The sequence below is a fragment of the Lissotriton helveticus genome, chromosome 7 (genome assembly GCF_964261635.1).
Source record: "Lissotriton helveticus chromosome 7, aLisHel1.1, whole genome shotgun sequence".
Lineage (NCBI taxonomy): Eukaryota > Metazoa > Chordata > Amphibia > Caudata > Salamandridae > Lissotriton > Lissotriton helveticus.
The window spans coordinates 1,465,765,343-1,465,784,000 of NC_136068.1; the positions used below are offsets into that span (position 1 = coordinate 1,465,765,343).

General features: G+C 44.2%; 1 protein-coding gene across 3 annotated transcripts in view; it reads left to right on the top strand.

The window, feature by feature from the left end:
* LOC144767475 (toll-like receptor 12) overlaps positions 1-11,781 on the top strand; it is a 32,638-nt gene extending 20,857 nt beyond the window's left edge. For 2 of the 3 annotated variants that reach the window (XM_078650892.1, XM_078650893.1), the window contains exons 2-4: positions 4,678-4,795; positions 4,922-5,001; positions 7,617-11,781. In XM_078650892.1, coding sequence (XP_078507018.1) covers positions 7,983-10,490 — 2,508 coding nt within the window. In that variant the 5' untranslated portion in view covers positions 4,678-4,795; positions 4,922-5,001; positions 7,617-7,982 and the 3' untranslated portion in view covers positions 10,491-11,781. The remainder of the gene's footprint in view (positions 1-4,677; positions 4,796-4,921; positions 5,002-7,616) is intronic. The other variant, XM_078650894.1, reaches the window with a different exon arrangement.
* Positions 11,782-18,658: the final 6,877 nt, after the last annotated feature.

The window sequence follows — 18,658 nt, forward strand, 5'->3', positions numbered from 1 at the left end:
GGCTTCCTGCACATGTACTTGTACCCCCTGCCAACACTGCACACAATTACCGCAACAGAAAGCACACACATTCCATCAATGTGCAGGCAGTAGTGGACCACAAGGGTCTTTTCACAAATGTCGTCGCCAACTACCCAGGCAGTGTGCATGATTCCTTCATCTTCTGACAGTCCATCATCAACCAGCGCTTTGAGGCTGGCACCTACGGAAAGTTGGTAAGTACCAAATGAACACACCAAACACCTCATCTCCACAATCATGCAACTCACAACTCTGGGAATGCACAAGTTACAAACTCTCATACAACATGCCAAACTACATGCCCACCTACCAGCCACGACAGCACAACTTACTGTGGTAACCTGGGCTAGCCATGTACACAACCCATCAACGGCATGGCACCTCAGCCACACAATAGCAGAATGTGGGGCGAGATGGGAACCAGGCATGGGCGAAGGGGGCAAGTGACCCATGAATGAGAATGAACACAACTCCAAGTGTGGTGTGAATGTGCTGGCCAGACTTCAGTATGTAGACCACAGTCATGTCCATGTCGACATAGAGTGCTGGTGTTTGGAGTGTTATGGACAGTGGATGCAACCATGTTACCCCAAGCAGTGGGGAAAATCGTGGAAATGTAGCTTGCTACATCTCCCCTGTAAGCGTGAGCAGAGTGGGCTAGCCCGGCGCATGCTAGGCCAGCGTACAAATGTGAATAAAAAGCCCATTGCTCTGGGCGTGGTTCTCTTCCGGTACGGCCTACATGTCAGCCAGGGCCACGAGGCTGACTCTGTGAGCTTGGTGACTACGATCCTGCTGCACCCCAGGCCGTTGCTCCTCAGACCCTTCTTGGCTGCCCCTGTGCAACCAGGCCTCACTGCTCACCTGCCGACACCGGCGTGTGTCAAAGAGGGCCCACCACGTGCCAGTGCAAGCTCCAAGCCCGAGGCCTGTGACCTTGGTAGCCTCCTCAGACCATCACGGCCCCGCGACACAGGCCCACAGCACTCCTTTCTCATTGACGTACTCCACCGCGGCCTCCGGCCTACACAGGGGTCAAGTAGGTCACACATTTGGAACTGAGTCTTGATTTCTTTATGGCAGAGTTCATATCATTGTACACAAGGAGAGCAGTAAGAGGAAGACGCGGTTCAGTCCGGAGGAAAAAAGGATCATTGTTATGGAGGTGATCGAACACTACCAACAACTGCTCTGGTGCCATTAACTCTGTGCATTGCAAGCCAGCAACATCTGGCTGTGGGTCCCTGCTAACTGCTGCCTCCGGCCTAGACTGTGGTCAAGTAGGTCACACATTTGGAACTGAGTCTTAATTTATTTATGGCAGAGTTTATACCATTGTACAGGCCTCATCGCAGACTGCATCCCCTTTCAGCTCCGGTGCCACTAAATCTGTGCCCCAAAATTCATGGACACTCTCTGGTTGAACTTTGGTGGCGTTTGAGTATATGGCCAGGGGGTTGTCTTCATCATCATGTAGCTGATACTGACTTGGTATTAAAAATGAGTCTGTAGCATTCATCTCCTCCATATTGCCTGTTTCAGCTTGGTTCTGCCATCTGCATCATGCCCTGGAAGAACACCTTCCACTGTCCCCCGAAACACTCCGTGACAATCACCTTGGACATCGACAAGGACACGCTCAGCTCTTGTGGCTCTACCTCAGTGCACCGCAAGTCACAGTCCTGTGGCGGTGTGCCTGTGCTGGCTGCAGTGCATGGACCCTGTCTGATTGAATATTGGATGGCCTCTGAGTCGATGGCCTGGGGGTCATCAACGCCATTTGTCTGTGGCCCTGCGCTGATAGCTGCTTCCAGCCTCAACTGCAGTCCACCAGGGCTTACACATCAAATCCAGTCCTGACCTGCCCAATCAACGCTTCACCGCTGACTGCACACACCACCACCGCCAGGACCACCACCAACCAACAACTGCCAGTGTCGAAAGAGTCTTACACCCAGACTATCAGAGTTGCTCACGCCTGTCTTGGATGCCATCATCAGCTTGATACCCTGCTCAGCTCTTCAGGTGCCACTAACTCAGTGCACTGGAATTCACGGACCCTTCTGATTGCATATTGGGTGACCTCTGTACTTGCTCCGGCTACCACCATGATGCTTGGCAGTTGTTTGTGTTATGTTGGTGTTTTCTGTTTCCGCTTTAATAGTGATCGCTGTTCAAGTTGTTGCCAGCACCAACTACTCCCTGAGGGCTGGCTCACACTCACCCCACACCCATTCAGCAAAGGTGTCACTGGTCAGGTGACCCTGGTAATAAAAAGTGGCCGTGTGCACCTGCCTGTAGCCAGTTCAATGAACTATCAAAGTGTGTCTGTGTGCTCATTACGTATGCATGATGGCCCCGGGACCTACCTCATTACATTGTGCTGTGTACAGCGGACGCATCCGTGTCACCTCTGGCAGTGGGTAAGACCTTGGACATGTAGCTTTGTCGCCCCCCCTTCCAACTGAAAGTCATTGAGAAAGCCATCAACAGAAAACTCGCCACATTCATCGAAGAGCACAACATCCTCGACTCCTCCCAATCTGGCTTCAGAAAAAAACACATCACGGAAAGCGCCCTCCTCGCCGCAAACAGACGACATCCGCACCTTACTGGACAAATGAGAAATAGCAGCCCTCATCCTCCTCAACCTCTCAGCGGTGTTCAACACAGTCTCTCACCACACCTTAATATGCAGACTCCACGACGCAGGGATTCAAGACAAGGCCCTAGACTGGATCTGCTCCTTCCTCTCCGTCAGAACGCAGCAGGTCAGACTCCCCCCTTTCCTCTCGGACCCTACTCCAACCACCTGCGGAGTCCCCTAGGGGTCATTCCTCAGCCCCACGCTCTTCAGCGTATACATGGCTCCGCTCGCCCCCATCGTCAGAACCTACAGACTCAACATTGTGTCATACGCAGATGACACCTAACTCATCCTCTCCCTATCCAATGAACCAAACACCGCCAGACACAATTTTCAAGAAGGCCTGGAAGACGTTGCAAAATGGATGAAAAATAGCTGCCTTCAACTAAACACCAACAAAACAGTAGTACTCATCATGGGCCCAGACCCCGACGCCTGGAACGACACCTGGTGGCACCCTGCCCTCGGAAGTCTGCCCACCCCCACGGACCACCCCCACAACCTGGGAATCATCTTGGACTCCGAATTCAAAATGGACCGCCACATCAATGCTGTCTCATCCTCCTGCTTCCACTCAATCCGCCTCCTATGCAAGACTTTCAAATGAATCCCCCTCGAACACAGAAAGACCGTCACTCACACCCTGGTCTCCAGCAGACTCAATTACAGCAACGCACTCTACGCCGAAATAAACAAAAAACTCACATGCAAGCTACAGAGCATCCAGAATGCCGCCGCAAGACTGGTCCTCAACCTGCCAAGACACTGCCACATCTCCCAGCACCTGCGCACCCTCCACTGGCTCCCCATCCAAGCTACAGTCACCTTCAAGATGCTCACCCACGCTCACAAGGCCCTCCAGGACACCAGAGCAGCATACCTGAACAGCCGACTCAAATTCCACACACCCGAAAGGACCTTACAATCAGCCCAGCTCTCCTATGCTGTGGTCCCCCGCACCAGAAAGACCAGATCAGGCAGCCGCTCCTTCTCCTTCCTCGCAGCCAGAGCCTAAAATGCCCTCCCTCTCCACCTCAGACAGACAACATCTCTCCCCATCTTCACAGGAAACCTCAAAACCTGGCTCTTCGACAGATCCCCTCCTTGATGGACTGGAACCTGTGAAAACCCCCTCTCCCAGTGCCTTGAGACCCTCATGGGTGAGAAGTAGCGCTTAACAAACGTGTGATTGATTGATTGATACCTAAGAGGAGTAGACTGGGCCGGCGTATGCAAGTCCAGCACAGGGATGTGAATGATTATCCCAGGGCTCTGGGCATGATTCAGTACTGGAAATCTGCAAATGTGTGTGTCTCTGTCACAGTGTGGGTGTCCGCTGGGGAGTGTAAGTGGTCCCTGATCGGAATTAGACACCCACGTATGTGATCTAGTTTGGCTGCCATGAGGTCGGACCCCACACGCACCTGTTAAGCCACCTCCTTCTGGCAGTCTAACACCTGGCCTTGGAATGCGAAGTGTGCTTCGGTGAGGCACTGAGAGCCAGCCGTGGTGTTGGGTGCTTCCTGCAGTGTGGTCTGTGAAGGGGGCGGGGTCTCCCTGATGCAGCTGGACTGCCCTGCTCCTGGAGGTGGGTTGCCTAAGATGTCCATGAGCTGTTGTAAGGCATCACATTATGCATATCTAATCTTTCCCGGTATTAGGCAGAATAGCACGCTAGACAGTAACCATAATGAGAGGCTTGGTCATTAATCTACCACTCACATCTAGAATCACACCACCATTTTCTCGGCCTTACTTCGATAATTAGTTCATCAATAGATGCAAGTGTTTTTACTAAATGCCCATACTTACTCGACTGGGACTAAACATAGTCTCTATTCTTTCTCGCAGCTCGCGACACTGTAATATTACCTCCATCTCTAAAAGAAATATAAATACACTGTGGTGAACACAGCAACTGAAGAATATGTACGTCCTCCGCTTATATCTTCAGTTTGATTCTAAACTGCATTGATCTAAATTGCCCTTTGCGTATTTTTCCTTTGTAGTGTGGACAACAATTTCACCCGAAGATCTGTATATTTTTACCATTGCGAGACTTGGAATCCCACGGACTGGATATTGATTCTCTCTTCACCATTTTCTCAAATGATCATCGACCTATAGGTAAAAATTCTAAGAATGAGACATTATAGTATCATATCGCAGTTTATAGATAGGTCATTCCTGTTTGTAGCAACAATACGGACAATAATAACCTTTACCCTTAACCTTTTCCTATTTTTATAACAGGTCTCTTACAAAGTACGCAACCATCATATTTTATATCAATCGGTTTGACCCTGGTTAGATCTACCCTTTGGCAATACCAGGTAACTGCATCTCATTACCACATTTGTATTGTCCCATCATCCCGCCGTTTGGGTTTTTCATTTGATCCATTCTCCGCTTGATCATGCAATACATGCAACTTTCAACCACTCAAATACAATTCTTGTCTGTACTTCTAGTCACTATACCGTGGCCCTTTATCTTTGTGTTTTCATTTTCGCCCTGGTCTCTCATTCCTATCCTTTTTAGCTTATAAGACTCATGGTGGTGGTTACTTTTGTGACATACTTTGGTCCATCACAATCTTTTCTTTTTTCTTGCACCATTAAGGTATTTTTTGCTTACTTGTGACAAGTCTATTTTAACTTGTAATTTTTGTGTTAATAGTTATTCTGACTCTGTCATTGAGCGTAAATTTGAGTAGAACCGATTTACATATCTATATATTTTTCTGTATATGCACCCTGTTATGTTTCAATCATAATGTTTACATGGCTTCCTGATGAAGGCTCATCGCTGAAATGTGCATAGGATACAGATACTCAACAGCCATGCAAGAACTGATTGTTTTATAATGTATTATAACAATTGATTTGTGTACAGTTTATGTCTCTATAAATGCATTATGGAAACAAGGAATGGATAACATAAAAACAATTCATCCAATATAAACAAATGTGCACTAGATATATCAACACTGTATAAATTGTAAGAATGTATGTTTAAAGATAATATCCTTCTTTCCCCTATCTTTTTTCCTTTTTTTCTCTTTTTGTATTAAAAAAAAAAAGAAATGGGGTTTGCGTTGGTCTCTGCACTCGGTCTGGGTGCGTACATGGTCCTACGTAGTAAAAAAATGTATAATTTGTTTTCTCTGCTTTAATAGAGCATTTGCCCGCATGAGAATTGCAGGCCTGTATCTGGTTATCGCTGATTTTGTATCGCGATTTGGGACATCGACGCTTTTTTAGCGTTTGTTTTACTCACTTTTTAAGCATCGCGTTAATTTTAACGCTGTCATTTGATGCGTTATCGTGAGTCTATTGCATGTTCAGAATACAACGTTAACACAGTGTTATTTTCCCATGATAGACTGCAATAGGCAAAGTTGCGTTATGCTAATTTTGTGATAATTATCATACGTTCTTGAGAATATCCCCCTTCATTTTCTAAGTAAAAGTGACGGTAAGTGTCGGCAGGATGAAGGCCATACCTCACAAATAAGGGAAACTTGAGAGTGAGTATGTCTTTCACATACCTTCTTCATAATTTGCAATACAGTGCATTAGTCCAGGGACTAGCAAATCACACACGGGTAGATAGGCAGATGTAATCTTAAACTCACTCAATGTGATGTCACTTCGCAAAATGTCATCCATTGGCCCAAAGGAATGGGATATCACTTCTACCAGCACTGGCATTTTGCTAAATTCATGACCCCGGGAAAAGACTTGGAGGTGACCAGTGCAAACGCACTCAGAATTGTGCATGCACTGCCGCAGAGCCAATATTATTTGGTGAGATTCGTTTTGGCAGTTTTCTAGTTATGCACACACAATTTTCCTAGGGTAAACTTCGTGGCTTTGGTGAATAAATCCTTTTTGGAGATCGTCCCTAATATGTTTTCAATTGTTTGTTCGCTCTGCACCTATTCTGGCACCTTCTAAGACATGTTACTTGGAGCAAATGTACTAATAAATGATAAATGGACATTCACACATTGAGTACCATACAGCATAGTCCAGAATACATTTAAATAACACAGTACAGTGAAATTTACTTGAGAACCAAAACACAGTCTACTGCTGTACAGCACAAACATATACACTGTACACAAAGGTGGATGTGATAGATTCCAAGTTTGGATGGATGATCTTCAGCCACCAAACTCTAAGGGGCCTATTACGATGTCGGTCGGACAGGCATACGGCACACTCCATAGCGGGATAGAATTCACCTGACTTTAACCCAGCGGTTCTACCTGCTGAATTGGGAAACATCAATTTTTCCATTGCAGCTTGGGTGGCCCGTGCTGTAACAGAAAACTGGATGTTTTCAAACATGCATACACCTTGTGGCATGAACCATGTGGTGCCTGCCACACAGCGCATGGATGTTTGGGGGGAGACAGGCCCCATAGCAAAGGCCCAGAGAGGACTGGGGCCTTGCTAGGGGCCCCCAGGGTACCTTTCAATCTGCTTTTCAATGGCATTGGATCGCCATAGACAGGCAGACAGAAAGAGACATCATAATACCTATGGTGGTGGATGAACAGGCACTGCCCCTATGTTAGGGATTACGGTATCACTGCGGCTCTGACATACTCCTCGAGCCCTTTGGAACAGCAGCGGTCATTCTCTCCCCAGTTTGTAATCGGGTGGTCGGATCGCATCAATAGATGTCAGTGGACCCTCCACCGAATAACCGAATGAGGGCCTAATTAACATATTTTGCCTGTTACTGAATCACACTGATTTCTGTTTTCTCTTTTTCACAAAAATGTCATAAAAGTTATATGTGAGCGTTTGTGCACATTCTTGTCATTCATGACCTACAAAGTATTACATTTCTAGATTATTGGTCCTTAGCAAAATAATAACTATTAGTAGGCCAAATGTAGTTTCTGGCTAACTCTGCATTTTATTTCGTTTTTCAGAGAAGAAAAGACCTGCATCCAGGTGACTTCAAACATTAAAAGAATGAAGGAAGTGATCTTCTCTGCCTGGAGCGGTGTCTTATTTTTCCTCTCCACCAGTACTCACGTCAGCCTTGGGTGGACCAGTAGAAAATGTTTACTCGCTGAGGATGCTATACACCTGTACAGAATGCCATATTGTTATTCATGGCCTTCATTTAAAAAAAAAAAACCTTATTTGCTATTTGCAGTAATATCGCTGCTTTACCAGAAGATCTATCTGATGTTCCTAGACATGTCCCGGCTCTGTGTGCTACTGGAAGTGTATCAACCATTCACAGGAATGCACTCTGTAGATTCCAGGCGCTACAGTATTTGTATTTGGATATGGAAGTTCAAACTGTGCTCCCAGGAGCGTTCCACGGACTGCCACACCTTCAAAACCTTACCATTTTAAATGATCCCTTAACTCCTAAATGCAAAAACATATCATTGGCGCAAGATGTATTTCTTAATTTGACATCCTTAAAAACTCTAACCTTGAATAACATCTGTATTACTCATATTGGACAGGTGGATCTGCCACCTTCTGTTCAGCTTCAGGAACTCTCTCTACAGTATGATAACATTAATGACTTGTCCATGGTGTTCAGTGTCTTCAGGGGAATGCAATCAGTTCACCGACTAGACCTAAGCAGCAATGACATTGAGATCGTACGGATGAAACTTGGGTTCAAGCAATGGGATAACATTCCAGCGATCTTTGAGCTGGATCTATCAGAAAATCCTGTTAGTAAACTCAGCCCGGATGCTTTTAGTAGGATGGGGCTTCGCTCGCTGATTCTTAGCCCTCCGCCCCTGCTGTTAAATGATCTTTTGCATTGTGGAGCTGGCACATTAGACAATTTATTTCTTAGGTTTGTGAAGAAGGAAACTCCATCTACCATTAACATGTGTTACATTGCATCCAGATTTAAACTATTGTCGTTTGCTGTTACCAATAGTGACCTTGAGCAGTTGTCAGGAAAGGACTTGTTCGAGTGTGGGTCTTTGGAAACCTTGGATCTGAGACGCAATCATCTTAAATATCTTGCAAGTGATATTTTATACAAGATTTCTCATCTGCGAGTTTTAATTCTCTCTCAAATTACTGACCTCAAACTAGACCTGTGTCCTCTTTCATATGAAAAAATGCATTTCTATTCTGGACTACAGGTTCTGGACTTTTCATTCAACAATGTAAGCTTTGTCAAAAACAAACAATTTGCCTGCATGGCTCATTTACTTGTGCTGGATCTCAATTCAAATAGGATCGAAACAATTGAAACTCTGGGATTCTTCGGATTGCTCCACCTAAAGCATCTGGACTTGCATGGCAACAAACTCAAGCATCTAGATAGCCTCATTTTGGAACCTGTGCCCAACTTGCTGACCTTAGATATTAGTGAAAATTCCTTTGAAACATTTGAAGGGTATCAATGGGGAGAGCAAAAGTCCCTTAAAGAGCTCACACTGGAAACAAACATGATGTATGTTATACCTGAGAATTTTCCTCAATTAACCGTTTTAACATGCAAAGCAAGTGAATATATAGACATCAAAAGTAAAAGTGTTATAGCACTCTCTTCTGTAAAAATAGTGTCTCTGCGTGCCTTTTTTATAATCATTAATACACCCAATGCATTTCTCTTCCACAACACCACAGAACTTAATATATATTATAATTCTGATATCAGTTCTATGGGTAAACAGATCTCTTTTTACCAGATGTGCCCCGTTTTAGAGAAACTGTTTTATAATCATTTTATTGGTGGAGGATATTACAGTGCATTAAATTTCTCTAATTTAATCTATTTGAAATATTTAGAAGTATGGAATTTGTATTCGGCTATGGACAACCCAATTTATAATTCAGAATTTATATTTCAGAATTTGACAAGTTTACAATTTCTTATTCTGCAGAATTCTGGGCTTAAATACCTAACTTTTGGCATGTTCCAAAGTATGGTCTCGCTTCGTGTTTTTGTAAATCGTAATGATGCTTTTGCAACACTGGATAATGGTCTTCAGCGATTATTTCCAAAGCTGAAATATTGGTATTTAGAAGATGTAACCTTCCCATGCAATTGCGACAATACATGGTTTTACACTTGGGCTGCCAGTACACCACAGACCTTTGTCACCAATTTTAGCAATTTGATCTGCATTCAGGAGCGTACAAAGCTTAACTTTTTGATTTTCTTACGTAAAAGCTGTGAGCAAGAAATAGAGTTTATGTTATTCCTTTTGACATTCATATTTCTTCTTTTTTTCATATCTGTCACTTCATTATACAAAATATGTAGCTCTCATTTCTTGAGTTTGATGTATATATTCTATGCATGGCTGAACCGAATAAGGGGAAGAAAAGGCAAGCCTGTAAAATATGAGTTTGATGCTTTTGTGTCCTACAGCAGCAGTGACCAAGGCTGGATTTTGCAGCATCTCATTCCGAACCTGGAGGAGAAAGGGCCACCATTCTTTAAACTGTGCCTACACAACAGGGATTTCGAGGTGGGGAAAGACATTGTGGATAACATAGCAGACAGTATTTACAGGAGCAGGAAGACCATCTGTGTGATCAGCCACAATTATCTGAGGAGTGAATGGGGCTCTCTGGAGATGCGAATGGCGACCTATCGGCTGCTTGCAGAGCAGGAGGATGTCCTCATCTTGGTCTTCTTGGAGCATGTTTCAAAGTACCAGCTGTCTGCCTATCACAGGCTGGCCAAGATGGTGAAGAAAAAGACATACATAGCATGGCCTGATAGAAATGAGGACAAGCAGATGGTATTTTGGGAGAATATGAGGAAGGCCATTGAGAAGAATAAAGTTGAAGACATAGTGAATTCTTAACAAGTACAGTACACCCTCCCCCAGTGAGTTAGCAGATGGGTACAATAATTGGTTTGACTTTAATAATCCGCAATCCTGGCACTTGATTAGGAACTGTTGAATTGGGTAGACTGCCTACTCTATGATACAGAAGAGACATTACTAACCTTGGCTCAGGGTTAGCAAAGATTAGACAGTAAGAAATACATGCCTACTTCGTGTCCTATGACATTTTTTCCAGCCTTTTGAACAATCCGGACTCTACCTCTGTTATGTGCAGAGGCCTGCTAACCAGGCCTCAGCTGCATTTTCCTCTACTACACTGCGAGGCATCAAATATTTTTACCAGTACTCTAGAAGCTGTCCCTAACACACAAGGCCATCCCTGCCTGCTCCACAGAGTACGATGGTATTTGTGTCTGGAGCAAGGATCATTTTCTCCACTGCCATAAATATTTCACAGGGTCGTTGTTTGCCACACTGGAAGAGGTGTGGCGCCACGGCCAGGGCGACTGACGCTGGAATCTGGGGACCACGGTTCGATCCCCGGCTCCGGCGGCAGGTTAGCCCAGCACCATGTGACTCTGGGCAATAGCTCGCTTAATCTTCCCGACGGCCCCCACCGCCTAGAGACCCTTACGGGTGATTGTGCGCTTTACAAATGTGGACTTTACTTTACTTTACTCAGTGCTGATAACCTACTGTCTAGGGGCTAGTTTAACAAAGGTAAACTTGCTCTTTAGAGTAAGTTTATATTTGTTGCTATTCACAAAGGAATTTAAGGAGTAGTATCCTTACGACTGTGAGGAGTCTTCACCGCGTGGTCAATTTGTGGATGAGGAGCCTTGTGCCCTCTCTACGGCTGTATCCGAGTAGGGCCCAGTTACCTACCTTGTTTTTGTGCTACTCTAGGGTGCCATATTATTCTTCACCACTGTCCTGATGGGTTTATTTCACCTCATGCAACAATTTGGTCGAAACGTCGACATTGATTTTCAAACCTGGATTGAATACAGAGATCCTCATGAATGGTGTATTAGGATTCAGTTACCACCAGTTCTTAACTCTGAGCTATTGCCTTTGAGCAGAAGATTAGTCTTCCAACAGGCATATTACATTAGCTAATTTGAGGTGCTTTAGCCATTGTTGTTAATTGTATAAAAGTATTCTTTGACAACCATTACTCTTCTTTTCCTTATCAAGTTGCACATGAGTATTTCTATGAACACTTTTCAATGCACACTGTTATCCAACCGTGATACAAACTTCTTATCATATGTATGCATTGCTAGAAAGTTTTTGAAAAATATAAATTGGATTAATTTTTGAAAATCCCATGTGTGATTTTTTTTCCTCTCTCTCGCCATTATTGCAATACCTGGTTTTATATTGTATGTTTCCATTAAGCAATTGCCAGTAGTACCACACTTGCATGTACACTTGCCCATCACTCCTAGGCCTGAGGCACAAAGCAGGCCACCTACTCCTTTGTCAATGTAGAAAAGACATCGAGAAAAACCCAATATTTTGCCCTCCATTGCTTGGATCCTGTTCCCTGCGCAGCAAAGGTGACCTTTGCCCTTATGTAAGTAAGGAAAATGTACCCCAAACCCCTTTTTCTACTAATACAGACATACTTTGGGTGTAGTGATCATACCTCTGGCCACAGAGATGCTGCACCTGCTGCACTAATTGCAGTGGTAGACCTTTAAAATAATGAGCCCCCATATCTCCCATCTTTCCTCAGGGCATCCATTGAGCGAGCTGTCCCTGTCCATGTGTAAATGAAAGCATTAGCCACCACATAGTGCCCCCCTTCTGAGCCATCACTTCAGCAATTTTCTTAGATATTTCTCTTTTCCTCTTTCACCTGGGATATTACTATGACTTCTCTGGGGCTCACAGTATACGGTTCTGGCTCTGAGAGCTGCCCTGGTGGTCTCCTCCTTGCCATCGTCCCCCTCCACTCATCTGAAAGAACCTCTGGACATGGGTTGAAGTGGAAGGGATCTATCAGGACTGACATGTCCATTCTTTTTACATTTTACAAATACTGTAGTTTATTTGTTTAAAACAACAGTCCCCCTATGGTTAACGATGACCTTGAAATATCTCTGGGTGAAAATGAAGGCACAGTAGATGAGAGTGTTTGGGGGACTCTTGTGCTGTGTAAACGTTAGGCATCTTTTTTAGGTCCTGAAGCTGGTCTGACTACAGGGTTTATCAAGGATTTAACCGGAGACACAGCAGGCACTTAAATACCTATAGGTAGGTTGTTTCCATATTCCAGTCTTGATAGGATGATTTCTTGAAATCATCATGTTGAAAAAGTCAACTTGTAGAAGCAATGCTTTAAAAATGTTTAGGGGTGAAGAGTTGACCTCGCAGATGTTATGTGGGCTCAATGTGAGATCACATGGACCTGTATGGATCTAACCAGAATACCAGCAATTTGATCCCAGGGCTAACATTTGGGGTAAAGTGTTCATTGTGAAGATGCAATAGTCATGCTTAGTAAATATTGGGGGTTGTGTTAGCAATGTAATGGAATACATTCTGCTCAGGGTTTAGCCTCAGAAAATTGTTCAACATCTAATTATCTATGAAATTTGTTCATACCCTGTTTAGGAGAGAGTCTTAGTTGTAAAAGTGTGAGTCACAAACAAAAAAAGCCTAAAAAGGGATATAGAGTTTCAATTTTGAATAGCACCATAGACCCAATGACACCTAGCCCATGTATTCCCTGCCTGGTACAGCATTGCAACCTCAGTGCCTCAGTACAGTCCGGACACAGCATGCATCGTGCATCTCATTACACCAGTCGAAAGGGGTATACAGGCCATGGAAAGAGAAACATATACACCGTGGGCCATATGTATCAACACATTTCCCCATAGACACAGAATGGGCAAAACCCTTTGACACATCTGGTCCCATATTCTGTGGCAATACATAGGTAGTTGCTTGAAACTTCTCTTGGAAAAAGTCATAAAAGGACTGGGAACATGCCCTAGCGCCTTGGTTGTTGAAAGTCACCCTCGTTACCACCTCATCCATCTTCCTGTAGCAATCCTTACTCCATGAGTAATTCTCCTGCTCCACAGAAACCAATTACCTAGCTAAGTCAAAAGATTCCCCAAAGATGGCTCCTGATTACCCATCATGCATAAAGGGGCAACAAGTTATGAGAAGATCTGGTTCCTTTTTCTGCGCTGCAGGATAGCTTACCTGGTATGTCAAATTAAGCGTTTTCTGTTTTAAATATTTTAAATGTTCATTTGTCATATCAGAAATAAACACATTTCTCATATTTAATCCTCACCTGGGGAGGCTTGTGGATTTGGTGCTACCCCAGGTTTATATCACTTAAGAAAATCTGGGGCAGCAACAAATTCCATGAGTGTTGCATGTGAAAACCCACTGCAATGTCCATGGAATGCCTCCTGGGTGCAGAGTAAGACGATGCAGCGATTTGTGCTGCGTTGCCTTACTCATGATTTATGGGGTCACTTAAAGTGACTCAGGGTGGCTTTGTGCGGCTTTTGTTCTAGCAGAGTTCTGCATGGAAGTGCAAATCATATTCCTGTCCCATTATCGTCCAGTGTGTAGGACATTTCCTTCATCCAACATGTCAGCTCCTCCAAGATTTTGGCAGCCACATTATATATTTTCTAAAAAAATGAGTTGGAGTCAGGAAGTGCACGCTGTTGAATTTTCCATTGTCTATCCTTACAGAGACTGCTGATACATCCTCAGGTGCAGCAGAGGTCCTGATTCTGTATGATCTGCACCTCTTGATTAATGAGACTGTGGAAGCAGCATTTAAAGCCCTGCAAGCTCATCTATTTAGGCACTGTGGGCCCGATTCACAGAACTAACTTAAGCCAAAATACTAAACTTACTACCATTTTGGTATTCACAGAAGGCACATACTAATTTTGGTAATCACAGAAGTTAGGAGTCCTAACTTTATTACTCCTAAACGGAGAAAAATCCAAACTTTGAGACTTTTGGTATTCACAGAAGGCATTTAGGAGTCCTAAAGTTAGGACTCCTAACTTCTGTGAATACCGAAATGAGTAATTGCCTTCTGTGAGTACCAAAATGAGTAAGTGCCTTCTGTGAATACCAAAATGGTGGTACATTTAGGATTTTGTCTTTGAGTCGGGCCCATCAGAGAGAACTCTTTTTTTTTCTTTTCCAATGGAGGATGTGATTTACATTTTGCCCCAGACTTTTTGCCCCTACACTGTGCAGTGCGCAAAGTGCTTTAACATTAGTGTAAAGACATTAAGAAGTCAGCCGTTCCTATTTTTTTCTCTCAACTGTACCCTGTGGAGGGGTTTTCAGAGGAATTTCCCCCTGTACTTATGGCTGGCATATCTTCACAGGGCATAGTCATCTTTGAAGATGCTCTACCTTTGGACCAGATAGATAAAAAGGTGGAGGGAGTAATTAAGAGGTCTTATTCTGCTTCTAATTTTTTGACGATGACAACCACCTACACCACTTATATGGTAGAATCCCTCCTGAAAGAATGTCAGGCTCTGGCCCAACTTCATCCCAGTTATCTTTGATGGAACTTCATGCCCACTTTCCTTCTGATCTTTCTGTTGACAACTTCTGTGCAGTTTCAATGGCATCACAGGTATCCATTGCTGCCTGACGCCATATTTAGAGGCATCAGGCGTTTGAAAAGTGAATGCCTCCCAAAAATGTATCCTTAAAAATTTGCCCTCCAAGGGTTCCAAAATCTTTGGTCACCAATTGGAGGACACGGTGTAACATTATATAGAAAACAGAAAATCATATCACCCCAATTCGCCCTCTTTCAAGAGGAAAAATGTGTAATTATCAATGAGCTTTTGCTCCTCCCCAATCTAAAGGTAATAGCAGGCCTATTCGAGGCAAGGGCCATTGCTGGGTGACCATGGAGGAGACAAATTCCTAGTTCCAGCCTAGAGTTAACTTAACTCCTGACTCCTCCAAATCTATGACTGCATGTTCTAGCCAGTGGGAGGCTTACTGGTTGATTGGGGTGTGAGCCCTAGTCAAGAAGCTACCACAATCCTAGTAAGTGGTAAGCACAAGCACTCACTAAATTAACCTGTGCTCAACCTCTGGGGCCTCATTTATGAAAAGTGACGCATCGCTGCGTGAAAACAGCGATGCGTCACTTTTCACTGCGCTCTCCCTGCGACATGATTGATGCGTCATATTTATAATATGACGCATCATGTCGCAAGGAGTTACAGATACGTCAGTATTTCTGACATATCTGTAGGCGCAAAAGTGACGCATTGCTGGAGTGTGTCACAAAAGTGACGCAACTCTAGCAATGCTTCCTTTCACATGGGGAAAGCCCCATGTGAATGGGCTTGCGTCAGTCTTACGCCTGCTGTGAGGCAGGCGCAAGATTTTGACGCAACAGCATCCTAAAAGTGACGCAGTGAAATCTCATAGATTTGACTGCGTCACTATTACGAGGCTTTTTGCGGGGGAACGCCCCCTCTGCATACATTATACCTGACGCAGGTATAATGTGGCGCAGGGGTTTAAAAAGTGACGCATCTACCTAGATGCATCACTTTTTAAATATGGGGCAACAAGGCGCATGTTTTACGCTGCCGATGCGTCACAAAAAGTGACGCATCAGCAGCGCAAAACTGACGCAAGGCCTCATAAATGAGGCCCCAGGTATCTTGGAACAGAGCAGTCAGGCTTAACTTTGGAGGCAATGTGTAAAGTATTTGTGTAACACTTCATAAAGAAAAACAGTGAAAATAACGGACAAAAAGAATCTACAACAGGTTTATTTATTTATTTATTGAGCTTGTAGAGCGCGACAGCTACCCAAAAAGGGTTTCATGGCGCTGGACGAGCAGGGTGCAAGTAATAGTAAATTAAAACAGATAGACAGAGTTATTGGTTGAATAGCCAGGTCTTAAGGGCTCTGCGAAAACATGTGTAGATGGTTTCTTTGCGGATGTCAGGGGGGAGAGAATTTCACAGTGTGGGACCCAGGTATGAGAAAGATCACCCACCCATCCTGGAAAGTAGGTACAGTAAAGTTTCCGTGAGTTGTCGATTGCGAGTGGGAGTGTAGGGACCTACAAGGGATTGTAGGTATTGAGGAGCCGTGCCATTTTGATTTTAAACATGTAGCTCAGGGTTTTGAATTTGATACGACTCTCTACCCTGAGCTAATGTAGGTTGCGTCGATGTCCGGAGATTTGGGTGGTTTTGGGAATTCTGCACAGTAATCTTGCGGCAGAATTTTGTACCAGCTACAGTCGTCTGGTTACTGCCTTGTTAGAACCCAAATAAAGGACATTTCCATAGTCCAGCCGGGATGTTACAAGGGCATGGACCACAGATTTTTGGGTATCACTTGGCAGTATCCAGATGGTTTTCCTAAGCCAACGCAAGATGGTAAAGCAGACGGCTGAGACCTTGACTGCCTGTTGGTGCATGGTTAAGGCATCGTCAATAGTAATTCCCAGATTATGGGCGTTGCTGGAGGGCAGCGGGAGGGCGCCCATCTCTGCAGGCCAGTGTGACGGGCCCCAAAGGTCTTTCCTTTTACCAAGAATCAGGACTTCGGTCTTTCCGCTATTCAATTTTGGAAGGTTGTCATTCATCCATGTAGCAATTTTCCCTAAGCCTGATTGAAGGAGAGAGGTGGAGCCGGGATCAGTGCTTGAAAGGGAAAAGGTGATCTGGGAGTTGTCGGCGTAAGTGAATAGGGTTAGGCCGGCTTGTTCGGCAATGTGCGCTAGAGGCCTAACGTACAAATTAAAAAGCAAGGGACTGAGAACAGAGCCCTGGGGTACCCCATACGGTGAAGAGTGAAAATTGGAATTAGCCGTGGTAGAGAAGATTTGGAACGTACGGTTGGCAAGGAAAATTTAAAAAATAGAGCTTAATTTTTTATAAATAAAAGAATACCAAAACAACAAAGATCCAATAAGGAGAACTTACAATATGAATGTTTAAAGAATAAGCTGTAAAATAGAGGATAGAGGCAATAAGCACCTACTTGGATTATCTGGTTGCGCCAGACTGGGATAAAGTCACACATTCAGCTGGGATATTACTCTGCCGCATAATCTGGTGGTAGTTTTGGTAGTGAGCCATAAAGAGTGTATACTATGGATTTGGACCAATTGATGGTAAAACAGTTAGTTAGTTAGTTAGTGTATATTTGGAGCACTCTGTTGACTGACTTTGATGGCGACGTCAGGTATAGAAAATATTATCTGCATATAGGGATATTAAATCTTCATGGCCTTCTGCCCATTTTAACCCTCAGATTAGACGGGGTCCTCTCACCCAGGTTGTGAGGGGTTCCAGTATCAGGGAGAAGATTAACGGAGATGGCAGACAGCCTGGCTATGTTCCTTTCCTCAATGGAAACATCCATGAGGTTATTCACTATTACCTGTCCCCTAAGGTCTTTGTACAGTAGCTTGCCCCATTTATGTAATTTGGGGCCAAAGCCCATTTGTTCGAGAATGGCGAAGAGATATGGCCACTCTATTGTATTGAATGCCTTCTGCGCGTTTAGGCAGAGTATCAATGCATTTTCTTTCATCATTTCCAAAAGGGAGATGTCAACCAATAGCTCTCAGGATTAATCGGCTGTGGTTTTGGTGGCTGGTGTATATAGCCGTTCCAAGTGGTCTGCAAAGGCCTCTGTTATCTCTTGTGGGTCTTTTGTTATTGTGTCTTTGTCTACCTTTAGCAGCGAAACCCAGCGCTGGGCTTGTTTGCATTTTACGAGCCAGGCCAGGAGTTTGCCCGCTTTGTCCCTCATTTAAAATATTTGGAATTGCACAGCCTTATGTTTAGCCTTGGCTGCCTCCTTCACTAGTGGTTTATATTCAAGTCTTTTAATGTCTAGGGTGCATCTGTTTGACTCATTTGGGGCTCTGAAGCTCACTTCCTCCCCCTTTATTATTTCCATTTCCAGATTGTCGATTCTTTCTCTTCGCTCTTGATTGTGCCCCACCATGAGTGAGAGTGCTTGCCCCTTTATCACTATTTTGAAGGCTTCCCTAAGTGTTTGGGCGGATTCGACTGAATCCGCATTTTTTTAAAGTAGTTATCTGTGTGGTCTACTTTATTTTCCTAATGTTTGGGATTTTGAAGAACCATGGGTTTAGAGTTATGTTTGTCCATTTGACGGT